Raw genomic sequence first — 14,342 nt, 5'->3', positions numbered from 1 at the left:
TTTATTCTTCTCACTCCAAACATTCTGTCAGTAAAAGGTTAATTTTTGACAGAAACAGGGAGGCCTCACCCGGTGAGTCAGTGAGCACTTTTAAATCCCACTGAGTATCTTTATTGCTCGAAAAGAAAATGAAGACTGTCCATCGATTGACAGAAGCCTTAGGCTTGAAAAGTCATTTCAACTAAACATCTATGCTCTCAGAAGGCTGTAGATTTGATGCTGTCATTGCATCTGATATTTATCGGTATCTCTGTGGATTCTCTTGTTGAAAAATGAAAAACGTGCATAAAGATAATAACTAAGTCACTGTCATGGTTTAAAAAAGAGGAAAATATGTATTTTTTCTGTTAACATATTTTTGGAGGGAACTCTGCGTTTGATGGTTAGCACTATGGCCTCACAGTACGGTTTCTGGTTCAAACCCAAACTTTGGCCTTTCCGTGTGGACTTTGAAATGACACAAAAGCACAAAACATAGTTGGGATAAATTTGACTCATTGAGAGCAGACAGCTGAGTTTATACCTGAGACACACGTAAATATAGGCACTTGAAATTAAAGGCAGTTTAACGCAGCTTCAAAAAGACAAAAGCGGGTAGAGAGAAAGTCTGCAGAACTGAACTGGATTCAGGAGACGATATTTTGGGCAGCGGCTCTGGTCACAACTGAGGAATAGATAACATTGTGGTGGCTCTGATCCGATGGAGACCAGCTGGGTCTCTCCCTCCAGTTTGGTCGGCCCAGACAGGCATAATGGATCGTCTCCTCTGGCAGAGAGGGTGTCTCAAACATCTCATACTCTGTGGACAGGCAAACATATTGAAATATTTCTCTTTAGAAAATATCTAAGGATTGCAAGAACTTTTGTGATGGAGTTACCTGTTTGTGCACCGCATGTCTTCCACATCTGCAGCTCTGTGTCTTCATGTTTCCGTGTTGCTGCATGGAAAACAGCAGAGAATTGATGGTGAAAGCAGAGAGAATGCAACAGTTTCAATCCATCAGCTGAAGTTAACCTCAAGTTGAAAACTAAAGTAGACCTTTGCTTTCCACATTACCTGCATATTTGTGTTTTCTTTTCTTCCTGCACTTCATGCTGGTCAGCAAAATACAAACAACTGCCATGAAGATGATCATTAACCCCAAACCAGTAACAGCGACCAGCAGCAGGGCTGAGAGCGACCACAAACAGAACATCTGGTCAACAACCATATCTGACTGAAAATTACAGAAGTCATTTTTCCAGGTGTTTATGGTGTACACACTGGCTGGCAAACCGTTTTCAGGTCTCTTCTTTGTCTTGTTGTCGATTTCAACCAAATCTGATAAATAGAAAAGAAACAATATGGATAACACATATTCAAAATGTGGGCATGTTGAATATATGAACTTTTTTCCGCTCATCCTATTTACAAAATGTGACTAATGAAATAAGGCTGGATGTTTTTAAATGTGGTAAGAATAAAGCCATTAAATACTCTTTAGAAACATTTTAAGTGTGGCTTCAAGATGGAATCTTGGACATTAGAAGAAATCCAAACAAACTATTTGAATAAATCACCTAATTTCTTGCTCCCAGAAGTAATCAGAAATGATTCTAGAGCCATCATGCTTGATGTATATGCTAATCTAAAATGGTGGTGAAGACATTGTTGAAGACACAAAGAACTGGATCACAAACACATAGTTATTTCTGTAACCCTAAATCAAATAAAATGAAAAGTAAAGTCACTGCTAAAGTCTGTGAAATTTAGTTACTAAAACAAATTTTGCCAAAAATCAACAGATATGTTTAAAAATAATGACTTAACTGTGACATTGTTTTTGAATGCAGCTGCACAGTAGATGTAAATGTACAAAAAACAGCTCTGTTGCTGAAGACTAAATCCCACCTGTCTTCATTACAGCAGATGCTGGAGTTGTACTGGTGGATGACAGGATGCTGGTTGGCTCAGGTTGCACTAACATGCAAAACATTTGTTTAAATTGTCATCAATCAGGTACAACAGATTATGTGTAATTCTGAACATGTCAAAATCTACATTTGGACAAAAAGTTGACATAGATAGAATTACTACAACACTGTTAAGTTACTATTAACTCTGATTGTTTATGTGAAAAATGTATAACATTTGAGATTTGGGTAATCCTACTTAATGATTTTAAGTAGGAACAAATACAAATAGAGAAAGAGATATACCAAAAAAAGGTCAATTCCAGCGTAGAACAATATTTAAGTCCATAAGTCATGAAATCTGTAGTATTTAAAGTGCAGCAAATGACCTGCAATGACAGTAACTTTGGCCTCCAGCACACCGTTGCACAGATACTCTCCAGTGTCCTCTGGCTTCAGGTCCTGGATCTGCAGTGCATTGTTGGTGTAGCTGAGTCGACTCCTCTCCAGCTCTGGTTTCTCCGTACCATTTCTGAAGCGAGTGAAGATGGCCTCCCGCCTCTCCCCTTCTCTTTGTCGGAACCACTTCTGTTTGGGTTTGGAGGAGCCACTGCAGGGCAGCAGCAGCGTCCGGCCTGCAGACACTTTGAAGTCATGGCCTGAGAGCAAAGAGACAATTTGTCCTTGTGCTGGTGTGTTAGTGGAGTTTTTTTTACCTATTTCATTATTTTTAGTTTTAATGTAAATTTTAAAAAATCAGCCTCTCATATGCAGTGAAAACTCAGGTTTACTTAACAAAAATTTAACCTTTCGTTAAGCTCCCACCAAGATGAATATATTCAGAGACTCCAATCATAGTGTTGGCATGTAGAGAACAACAGGACTATTGGCGTCTTATGTCTGAGTGTGATCCTTTTTGTTTGCATGAGACAGTTGCTCCTTTACAGGAGATGGCAGTATACACTACTGTTGGTGATACATAGAAAAGTTAAAACATAAAGAATGAAAAGAAGTTGGTGCCTTCTTTTGTTTTAGCTTACTTTTGATGGCACTTCAAATTAGTTTTTGCATAATATTCATTTAGACAGATTTATTTATTTTTTATTCTTAGAATAAGTGAGAAAAAAAACTATTTTCTATTCTGTGTGTTTACAACTGGTATTAACATGAGTCCTGGGTGATCTGATTGCTCTGTGAGCTCTAGCTCTAAATTCACCTGCAAATACACAGGAAGCATTGTTCACTGAAACACCTTCCCATAGAACTTATTCAGTTTACCGACAAATATCAGAGCTGTAACTCACTTCATACCACTTTCAGTTTTGACACAACTACATTTCAGAAGATGAGTAACTGCACCTTTTAATGCACTAAAGGTATTACCAGGACCCAGATGAAATTACTTCACATGTGAACAAACCAAACTCATAACAACTTAACATTTCTTATTACTTGTGATGTCATAAATAAAACACATGAAATTTTACAAGAAAAAGAAAGAAAAGCTCATGTGTTCATGAGTTGTGCGAATAAGTCCTTTAAGTACCTTTGAATATGACCCATGGTGGCTATAAACTATCGCCTCTTCAAACGACTGGTAGGAAATATGATGCACTTTCAAGCATGACCCACATTTAAGACCAACGTATGATAGCTTTTAAAGCACGACATGGATTCTACTTTGCTGGTTGCCCTTGTTATATTCAAACATAACATTTTATAATGAAATGTTGTCACTTTCTGGTAACTTTAGGAAAAAAACCTTAATTTGGTTGGGGTTACAAAAAAGTATTTTTTTGCAACACAACTCTCCCCTTCATTGATGCCATTCTTACACGTTTCATGCATGTTCAACCTAACTGACAGTGAGACACCCACAGACTTTGCTGTTTCAAAGATGATTCATCCATCATCCGGAGTTACCTCATGCTTTGACATATAAAATGGTCCCAAGATACCTGTAGCTATTCTGGTCATTTTGTTTTAGTAAATAAGTTAAATAAGTAACTCCATTCCAGCATACCTGTGAGCACCTGCAGCTCGGCCACCAGCTGCTGGTTACAGCGGTACTCTCCACAGTCAGAATCATCAAGCTGCAGCAGGCAGAGGCTGCCATCGGTCAGCAGAAGATAGCGCTGGTTGTCCTGGTTGGTCTGGTAGCTGCCCTGTTGGGTCACAAGGACCTTTCTGTCCTGAAACGTCCAGACCATGTCCGAACTGACAGAGGCATCACAGGGGAGACAGACATGGTGATCCTCGGGGACTGAAAGCCGGATCACTGCCGGAGGAGGATTGTCCACATATGTGAAGCTTTGACCCTGAAGACCTGAGTTGGAAACAGTTTATCCATTTATTGATGTTTTCATTTTACCAATTGGTCTTTCAATTTGAACATTGAATTACTTGTCTTCATCTTGTTTTTTGCTGTTGTATCTTAATAATTTGAAACATATTCCATATATTCTATATGAAATAGGGTTGCTGGATCAAAACCCGGTTGGGGCCTTTCTGCGTAGAGTTTACATGTTCTCCCCGTGTATGGGTGGGTCCTCCGGGTAATCCGGCTTCCTCCCACCGCCCAATGACAGCTGGGATAGGGTTCAGCCCCCAATCGTGACCCTGAGTTGGATTTTACAAGGTATAGAAAATGGATAGATGGATATTTTATATGATGGTGTATTTGCATAATCTTTGGTTACATAAACCAGGAAAAGCTTTTGAATTTGCTTCAAGTTTCAATTTTAAGTTAAACTTTACAAGAAAGAAAACACATTCTTAAAGCTCCAATGGCTTCAACATTTGAATAATGAATATTTTAATTGTTTTTTTTCTCCATCAAATGAAAACATTTAAAAATGGATAATTTTAAACATGTTTTCTGGAATATATTTAGTATCTGTTGGCTTAACTAATATATTTACATGATTCCAATATTAGCTGTGAAGCTGTGTCACTCATATCATGTTGGTGGTCAGTTTTTAGCTCTGTTTCCCGTTTTATCTCTAATTCCTCTTTTATCTCATGGAAACATGCTCACTGTCGTCCAATCAGACTGAAATAACAGGCGCACTGGAAAATACTGTCAGACAAAATTACAGCTGCTGTTTACATGTCAGTTACATGAATTATTAAAGTTAAAACATTTAGTTTCTTCTTATACTATTACATTTGTGTACTGTCAGATGAAAAAAAATAAACAAAATAAACTAACTTCCATGGTTTTAGATTAAGAATTCCACTCTTTATTGTTCGATAAATTAATCCTATTCTAAATAAGGTCAATTTGATTTCAAATGAATACATGTTACTCTAACTAAAAGGTCAATATTTCTAAATGTGAATGTGAATCATGTTAATATGGAAAAGTTGGTAAAATATTACTGAATAATGTTGACAATACATATTAATTTATGCTCCATATGAAGTAAAAATTAACCAAAAAGCAGCAGACGATGACAATGGTTATTGTAGATAGAAAGGACTGTCGTATATTTACAGTATTAAATCAGTCTAAAGTCAGTTCAAGTTCATGCCAAATTGAAACTGTATAAGGATGTAAGATATTGGTTTGTACCTGTGGAGTTTTCTATGCAGTGGATCAGACCTGTGAGCAGGAACCAAAGATGAGAGAAGACTATAAAATTAAGCATCTTCAGGAAAAAAAACCACGGAGCTGCAGAGCTGCTGCTGATATGGCTGAAATGTGAACCTTGAGTCCGTCACACATCCTTACTGCTCCTCTTCCTCTTCCTCAAATAGTTATTTGGCGTAGAGCGTCAGTGTCAAGGAAAACAGGGATTTGTGTTCACACTTCAACCATTGCTTACATCAATCAAGTGAATCCTAAAGAAAAGAAGCAAGACTAAGTTTGCTTGCATCCAGTGAAAACATTCAGTCATTTTGTTTATTATTCAATATTTTGTGGTAATCAAAATGCTTTAATATGACTTTGTTTTTATAGGTTTATTCAACAATGGATCAAGTCCTAAAATTTTCCATCTGAATTTAGTTGTTAGTAAATCCACCTGCTACATACACTGTTTCATTATTGAAGATTTTAAAGTAACAATGTCAAAAAGCTTCTTTTTTTTTCATCCAGAAGTGAAATAAGCATATATCTTATATAGTTTATGATACAGTCATATTAACATTGTATTTCAACAAACTTAAAAGCTGCACACTGACGTACAGATTTTAGAATTTGACTCGTTAATAAAGGGGATCTTGGTACCTCTAACAGCCATTCTAACCACTATATGTGTATCTTCAGAATGAACATAGCTCTGAACCAATTCTGTTTTCTAGTGCTGGAGAATTACAAATTTTGGGGCGAGTATGATTATGTTTGTTTTGATCTACCTGTTGAGGTTTTTGCTTTTTGTTTGAGATTGTTTAAATTTGGACTTTGTTAACTGTTGCTCTCATTCTGTAATGTTTTTCTGTTCCCAACAGAGGTCCCCAGTGTGTATCTCCTGTCCTCAGCTCACCACTCAACCATGTTGGCTTCCTTTCTGCCACCACACACCACACCTGCATTCACCTACTTGATTACCCTCAGTTGTATTTGAACCTCTGGTTTGCTGCTACTAGTTGCCCAATCCTCTGTTGACCAAACTTTTTCTCTTACTTGGTTCATTTGACTTATCTTTGCCTTGAGTTTCTTGCATCCTGCTGGCTTTATGACAGTGAATCAGGACATTTTGTCACCATTTTTGTTCTTTTTTTGTAGCTATTGACCAGTTTTGAAACAAATTTGTTTTTAATAATATGCAGATGAATATCTACTTCAAATGCAGCATTTTATGTTGAAATACTTTGAGACGTGAAGGGAAAGCATAAAATTTCTTTAGCAGCAGCTCTTTAGTTAGTGCAGTGGTTTGATTGCCACCTTTCATGTGGGAGACCTGGGATCAAATCCTCTTTCACGAAAGGTACTACATCCAGGAGGGGTCCTTAGGTGAGACCTCCTTACCCTATCTGCCTACCTGTAAGTTGCTTTGGATAAAAGTGTCTGCCAAATGCGTAAACATAACGTAACTCTTTACAAGTGTTGGCCTAGAACTGAAAAGTACATTTATTCTGTAAAAGTTTGTGCCTAAGATAAAAGGCCTTTGAACTGTAAATGTGTTGGAAAACTTGTCTAAAATATAGGAAATAAGACAGGAAATAAGAAAAATGTGTAATGTGCAAACAATTCTGTGTAATCAGGAAATAGAGCATGAAAGCAGCAGATATTTTTATAAGATTAAGATGTCTACAGCAACTCTCCGATGTGTGGGTGGATGGTGGTGGGTATGACTATATCTGCAACAGGTTTACATGTGAAGGAAGTTGCTTGACTCCCTAGAAGCTACAAATAGGTGAACAAAGATGTCTTTAAGTGCTACTTTTTTGGAATGGAATACCTTCAAACCTTTATTACAAGGATCAAGCATGTGTACATGAAAAGCCATCAAAGATAACTTACACCACCAAGAAATCACTGTTGGTAAGCCAGAAAAAGGACACTTTTCTTTGATGCATTAAATATAATGTCAATAAATTTTATTGCAGAAATAAGGAATTACTGTTTTCCCCCTGCATAAAGAGAAACGGCTTTGACGCAAAGTAATCATTTCTAAGACTATTGTTGGTAAGCATACTGCTTGATTCTATTTGGATTTTTATCTATTTTGTTAATTTTACACCTTTTTATCTTATTGTGCTGCTTTTGTTTTTCAGTTTTTAGCTGATCCTTTTTATATTCATACATCAGTCTTATTTCACTTGCTACTCCAAATTTTCTTGCATTCATTTTAAAAAGAATTAATGCAGCTAATTCCAAAACACAACCAGGGTTCTTGGTTTGGAAGGTTGAAGGGGACAAAGTGGTAGTCGGTTAGGGACTTTGATGTAAACACACAAAGACAAATCTGTTTTGATTTTATTGACCATCTTTTTCAGTTTGAACACTTTATATGAATATGGATGCATAAAGTAGCCACAGTGCTGACATTCACACTTGATCAGATCTCTTCTAACTAAGAGCTAAAGATAAATCCATGTAGAGCACAGAGGTGGAAATAGGTTTGTGTGTAGGTGTAAGAGTGAGAAACCGCTCAGGTAGCCACTCACAGCAGTTAAAGACAGAACATACCCTCTCAAAAGTAACTTATGACCCACTGAGAGTGTGTGGTGTATCTATCGACACCTTGTCTTAGACCTGTAGAGCACAGGCCTCTCAGCATACCAATTTCCAAATTCAATTAGTGGGAGCAAAGTTACGAGTTTGCTACCCTACCTTTGGTCTCAAAAACTTGATCCTGCAAAAAAAATCTAGACATGTGGCTCAGACAGGGATTTATGATATAACACAGTAAGCAGTAAAGTTGTCAGCAAACAAGCCTTATACAGGACAGTTTGCATTTGGGACCATACGGACAAATAAAAACATATTTCTTGTGGCATCAGCTCTTAGAAACTCAGAAATTCTAATCATATGGAGATCAACTAGAAGTGAAGTTTCAACTTGGCAGAGTTTGGGTTTAGTGACCAGTACTTTTAATGCAGAGACAACAGCATTATGAGTTCTGAAGATTGCTGATTCCTCTTTATGTGCCTCTGGAAGGACTTTGTCCAAACTTTAGCTGCTCATTATCCATGTGGCTGGATACGAATTTCTCATAGTCGATGAGTTTTTCTTTTAAGTGAACAAAAATATACACTGAAATGCATACATAAACACAAATACACTTTGCTACTCTACCCACTCATTCCCAGCACAACTGAGCTCACCACATTCCCCTACAGAGCTCTTCTCCAAACTTAGAGTGCTTGAGCAAACACTGTGTACAAGGCCAATTAAGACTCCTATGGCGTGAGCGAGGGGGAATGCCAGCATGGGATGGGTAGCTCGGGCATAACGGCCCATTTATTATACGTCTCCTCAATTTCGTTCTCTCTCCATGTTGATTGTGTGTCACTCCCTTGGGGTTTCTGGGAGCAGCTAATTGCACCTCTAGCATCACTTCCCTCTCGTGTGATAGGATGCCAATTGTTGCAGATATTCTCATCAAGTGATCAATGGCACAAGTTCCAAAACTGTTCCATGTAGAGCCGACTGCCAGGATGGTGGCTGTGGTACAGGTGAAGCACTTTATGGGCCTGTTGTTTATGCATTTTAAATGATTTTTCCTCCATGCATCCTATGCTACAGATGCTACCCATCTTTAGAGACACATCTGGCATCAGTCTCTGAATGAAGATAGTCACACTTTTATCATGATTTGAAATCATATCAATGCGGTCTTCTGCTGTGTGTTGCTGTCAGGCGTCATTACCATTCCAGCTGACAGTATTGCTGAGCACTTCAGAATAAATTGAGTTGGCATATAGGAATAATTTTTTTTTCTTATTTACATTATTGAATATTTTATTTATCCAAGTTGTTGGGTTTCCCACATCAAGTGATAATGCTCTAATTTGCTTTTAAAACATAAGCAGGCACCCATGCACGTGATGTCTATCAAATCTAGTTATCATGTTGCATTTCTGTCCATACCTATGTACAAATTCAGCAATGTGGCACCCTCTTGCAGTTGTGTGAGGTGCCATTGTAAGCTTTACAACTTAACTGTTGTAAAACAAAGGGTAAATTATGTTTAATTATTCAGATTCACTGCTTCTTTTCAATATTCCTCAAAGTCTGCTTTTTGACCTGCCAAAAAGATGGATATCAATCTTCATTGTATTAAGATCAGATTTATTGTCATGCATACAGTGATACATGAATTTTCTCCTCAGCTTTTAACCCATCCAGGTTGGCACTTGTTGAACACACATGCACAGGGTCACACACTCATAGAGACAGATGCCATACACTGGAGCAGTGGGCTGCCATTCACAGCGCCCGAGGAGCCTGGGGGTTGTTCCTGTTATGTCCCACTTGTAATGTAGCATTGAATTTAAATAGTTATGTTAAAGAGATTACCAATATCATGTTAGTACATTACTATAATAATAATTACAATAATCAGGGTGTGATTATATACTGTTTTCATAATCTGACCTATAGTCTACCCGATTAACCATAAAAAAAAGTTTCAACGTAGTGACTTTATGTTTCTCACCTGTGTCAGATCCCTCTTCTTTGGTCACATTCAGATAAAAAGCTGGTTTTCCATTACAGTAATACAGTCCAAAGTCACCAGGATGAACTTGTGGTATTTTCAGTGTCTTGTTCTGAGGGGAATCATGAGAATAGATTTGTTATCGTTGTCCAGCCTTTTCTCTGTACCATGTTAAAGAAGCTGATCCAATGACATGAGGACATTCCAGAGAGAAGTTCTTCCTCTCTTTAATGTTGTGAATTTTTATTCATGTGAATGACAAACGAACTAAGAAAGAAGAGTCGTGTTGTGTGATGTAATAGAACATGTTTTATATAATCTGATGTAGATTTTGATGGAGTGCAGAAGAAAAGCCAGAAGGAAACAGAAGACATTCACGCTCGTGATAAGAAAGACAGAAATGTCTGAACAAACTTTAACCATAGTCTGTTTGATCTGGAAACAGGAACTCAGCTGGTTTTGCATCAAACAAATCTTACTTGACATTAGTAACTGTTTGTGGTCAATGAATTCTGATGCTTCCTTTTCATTTGAATCTGCACTATGACTATTATCAAAATTATCAACAAATATTGCACCTGTGAGTCAGATTTTCTCACGATACTTGCAGATTCAATGTGTTGTGTTCATGATGTGAGTTAGAGTTCAGGCAATGGTGGAAACAGAAAAGCTGTCATTACAGCAGTGTAAACTAGCCTCAAAACCTGTTGTTTGATTTGAAATTTTATTTCAATTCTTTATTCGTTAATAGACAATTTTTTAAAATCAAAACTCCCACTCACTGGAGACAATTTGTTGTGAGGTGAAGGTGCTAACCACCATACCACCGTGTAGCCTTAAAATCAAAAGTGCAGAATAGACTCAGACAACTGCAGCACAGCAACTACTTATCTCAGGTCCACAACAGACTCAGAAAATAATGTCACAATGTACAAAATACATTTCCAGACAGGCTGGGGAAAAAAAGAAATGCAATAAAAACCTAAATCATGGGTCATTTTCAATGACCAGTCAGCATGACCTGAAGAGTGTCATTGAACTTGCGTTTTGTAAATAAAAGTGAAAATGACAAGGCATTAGCACATAATTCCTTTAGCATTAAGTCCAATAAGTACTTGTTGAAAATCATAATCTGAAGTCATTTACACAACACATTTTCTAAGTGTACTTACAATTGTATTTATAATAATGCTGTCAAATCCGCACCTGTATCAGTACAAATGAGCGTGTATATTGGATAAAAAAGGTGCCTCCTTGTGTAGATTAGACTTTGTTAATTTGGTAAGGTTATTCATAAAAAGAAGTAAAGGAAACCTTACCTGAAATTTTACAACCTCGAATGAAGACTGGGTTGCAAAATAGGTATAAGAACACGTAGCTGTTGCTCTTTAGCTGCATACTGGCACAGTGTGACACGAACCAACACTCACAGACTGACCACTTATATCTGAGATCTGAACATCACTTCTGCTGTTTCTTCAAATCAGAAACCCGAGGCTCGGAATCATTCCTTTTTATGGGTGAATAAACATTGCTGCTACTATTTTAACTTAACATGTGAACATATGTCGGCGATGTATTCTGTGTAGGCTGGATGGTGTTTTGGGTTTTCCCAAAATAGACAAGCTGTGAAAAGACTTAGATTAATGCGAGATGTACCTGAGACACCATCTTTTTGTTTATTAAAATATACTATGCAACAGTTAGCAATGAAGAAGATGCACATTTTCCACAACAGATTCAATGTCTCAAAAACTGTAAGCATGACAACTTTTTTTTCATATATATATATATTTAACACTACAAAAGAACTGTCTGCTTATTAGAACTTCTACGTAACAGCTGCAGCTGTTGCATGAGCTGTTTTTCCACTCTTACACCCACACTCAAAGACTTTGGCTTCTTCTTTGCTCTTTCTTTGCCTGTGGTTGAGATAGAAGAAGATAATGTTTTAACCTCAGTGATTCAGCCATTTGAAACACTCCAGTTCTCATGAAAGGTCTGGTTCACATTGAAACCCCCTTCACTAAAAAGTCTGTAAATTTTATCAGTTTCATCTTTGTTCATATTTAGCTGAAGGTACTAAAGCCTGATTTCCTCAAGAAAAAAACAACTGGAGTGGATGTGTTTTTGTGTGCTTTACAACATCTGCTAAACAGTTAGTGAATAAGGTTATATTTCATAAAATTAGTGTTTTACTCTAACCTATTTTTTTTTTATTCAGCTTGAGCAGCGCTGCCCTTTCCTTCTCACATGTTGAGCTGAGGAGGAAGTTTAAAGCATCCTTTTGAGATTGAACCAAACTTTTAACTTCATGAACAAACATTTATTATGCTATAAATACATTGTTTACATATATGTTTCATATTGTACATGCATTGTCAATCTATTGAAGATATTTTATATTGACAATATTTACAAATGCAGCTTTCTATCAGACTGTAGCACAACACACAGGTAAAGCTTAAAGATGCTGGTCATTATGGAATCTTAAGTTGGGTTTCTGCAGTAAGGCATATATGTTATCAGTTGACCGGGATGAGTCTGTGGATCAAGGAAAAGGCACAGTTACACATTTGTACAGTAAAATTAAAAAGTTTTTTTCTTATCACCCTTTTTTTTTAATTAGAACTTAAGTGGCTGTACCCTAGGTGCCCTAACCCTTACAGTAGACTGGAAATACAATACATTTTGGTGTATCTAGCATCTGTCGTGCTGTCATAGCTCTTTGAGCCAACAAATTTTAAAAAGTGAAATATGAGACACCATACAAGCAGACAAAAATGAATAACAAAAGTTACCTTGACTTTCTCCAGCACAAAAAGGGGCACCAATCAAGGAATATGGAGATTCTGTGGAGTGAAATTAAATACATTTACTACATACAGCATTTCAAAAGAAGTAAATGATCATATTATTCAGTTAATTTGTGTGATTGTAAATGGTGATGACAACTCAGGTGTTACCATTGTTGTTTTCTGTTTGTTGCAAATCAGGGATGGTGGATAAATCTAGGTTGTGGTTTTTAAACACTTCTTTTTTCTCACCATTTGTAGGTTGACGTTCTGTTGCGTTTGCTATTTCATCATAGACATGGTGCCTCCTGTCAGCTTCTGTGAAAGAGTTGGACAAGTCAGGCTATATTAACAGATTTATTCCTTGGAAGTTTAAAAAACAGGCTGCCTTTGACGCAATTCAAACGCTCCATTAAGTGGCAACATATAAGGCTAAAATGTAGTGTGAGTGAATGCTGGTCCGAAATCAGTTTTCATCTGCTTAAGGAGATTTGGGAGAGAGAAAATATTCTGATAATCAAACCTGGGAAACTGATTAGGACTGAGATTTAACAAATACTATCTGACTACCTATTTTGTTTAGTTTAGTCGATATATTTATGAACTTAAGGAACAAAACATGACAACATGAACAGGTTGAGACAGACTTTTAAATAGGCCTACATATCTCCAGGCTACAGATTTATCTCCTCCAACAATGAATGTAATTTAAAAAAAAATGTTTTATTGTTTTTATTCAATTTAAATTTATTGACTTTATTTCATGAAACACATTGCTTGTATTAACTTTCAGTGGAGCAGTACAATGCTCATCAGTTTGGAGAGTTTTTGACCTGCCAGTGCTAAAACAGACCAGCAGATGATGGTAGTTGGCTTGCCAGATATTTTATTCCTTTATTAGAGGCACCATCAGAGTGCTGACAGGAAACTTACTGAAATCTTGTGGAATTTGAAGCAGTAATGAAAACGCTAAACCATTTTGCATAGATGTTTCTCAGATTCCTGTAAGATTCAACTTAATTTACCTCGTCTTTTAAAGCTGCATCTCCAAGTTAGGTACACACTGACGGTGATGATGATCAGGAGGATAAGGCCACCTATTCCTGCCATCAGAACATGATGTGGTTGGTTATCTAGAAGAGACAAGAAGCAGACAAGCTCTCATAAAGGATTTAAATCAACGAGAACAGCTGGTTGTCTCATGGTTTACGTCATACAACCAACCAAAAATGCAATCTGTACCGAAGTTAACTTTATAATTTGAAGTTGTACCATTGTTTTTCTGCAAGAGAATGTAACATGTAAAACAGATGAATGTTTATTTGTTGCTGTCATTTTTGAGTTCTCTTGTATTGTATTTATGTTTAAAGGTGTGGTTAAAGCACCTGTGGTGGTGTTGGAGTAGTGGATGTGGGCGATGGGGCTTGTGTAGTTCGTTTTAGAGATGTTGTACCTTGTTTTGGATTTGCTGTTGTTGATGCTGTCGTCAAACTGCTTCTCATTATGGTTGATGCTAAGGTTGTCTGGTTCTCTGAAAGAAAGATTT

At 37.0% G+C, this 14,342-nt stretch overlaps 1 protein-coding gene across 2 annotated transcripts; it reads right to left on the bottom strand.

Moving 5' to 3' along the window:
* Positions 1–257: 257 nt before the first annotated feature.
* Positions 258–5,576, bottom strand: LOC140275323 (uncharacterized). 2 transcript variants are annotated; one of them, XM_072370767.1, is made up of 8 exons: positions 5,468–5,576; positions 3,917–4,219; positions 2,283–2,552; positions 1,892–1,960; positions 1,277–1,321; positions 1,058–1,171; positions 879–938; positions 260–799 (listed from the first exon to the last, which is right to left on the bottom strand). In XM_072370767.1, the coding sequence occupies exons 1-8, from the start codon at positions 5,541–5,543 to the stop codon at positions 627–629; spliced, it is 1,110 nt and encodes a 369-aa protein (XP_072226868.1). In that variant the 5' UTR covers positions 5,544–5,576; the 3' UTR covers positions 260–626. The 2 variants fall into 2 exon arrangements, with proteins under 2 accessions (XP_072226867.1, XP_072226868.1); XM_072370766.1 differs by having other exon boundaries at positions 258–799; positions 1,058–1,321.
* Positions 5,577–14,342: the final 8,766 nt, after the last annotated feature.

This window comes from Leuresthes tenuis, unplaced genomic scaffold, assembly GCF_036924035.1.
Source record: "Leuresthes tenuis unplaced genomic scaffold, fLeuTen1.0.hap1 SCAF_18, whole genome shotgun sequence".
NCBI classification, from domain to species: domain Eukaryota; kingdom Metazoa; phylum Chordata; class Actinopteri; order Atheriniformes; family Atherinopsidae; genus Leuresthes; species Leuresthes tenuis.
The sequence above is the reverse complement of the archived record's forward strand: the minus strand, read 5'-3'. Positions and strand labels throughout refer to the sequence as shown.

What these genes read in the sequence shown, in the direction of transcription:
- LOC140275323 (XM_072370766.1), bottom strand. Translation starts at nt 5,543, where the DNA reads ATGCTTAATTTTATAGTCTTCTCTCATCTTTGGTTCCTGCTCACAGGT. An exon ending in CTGCATAGAAAACTCCACAG is followed by an intron (nt 4,220 to 5,467) that starts GTACAAACCAAT and finishes TTTCCAACTCAG; the next exon opens with GTCTTCAGGGTCAAAGCTTC. An exon ending in AAGAAAACACAAATATGCAG is followed by an intron (nt 939 to 1,057) that starts GTAATGTGGAAA and finishes TTTTCCATGCAG; the next exon opens with CAACACGGAAACATGAAGAC.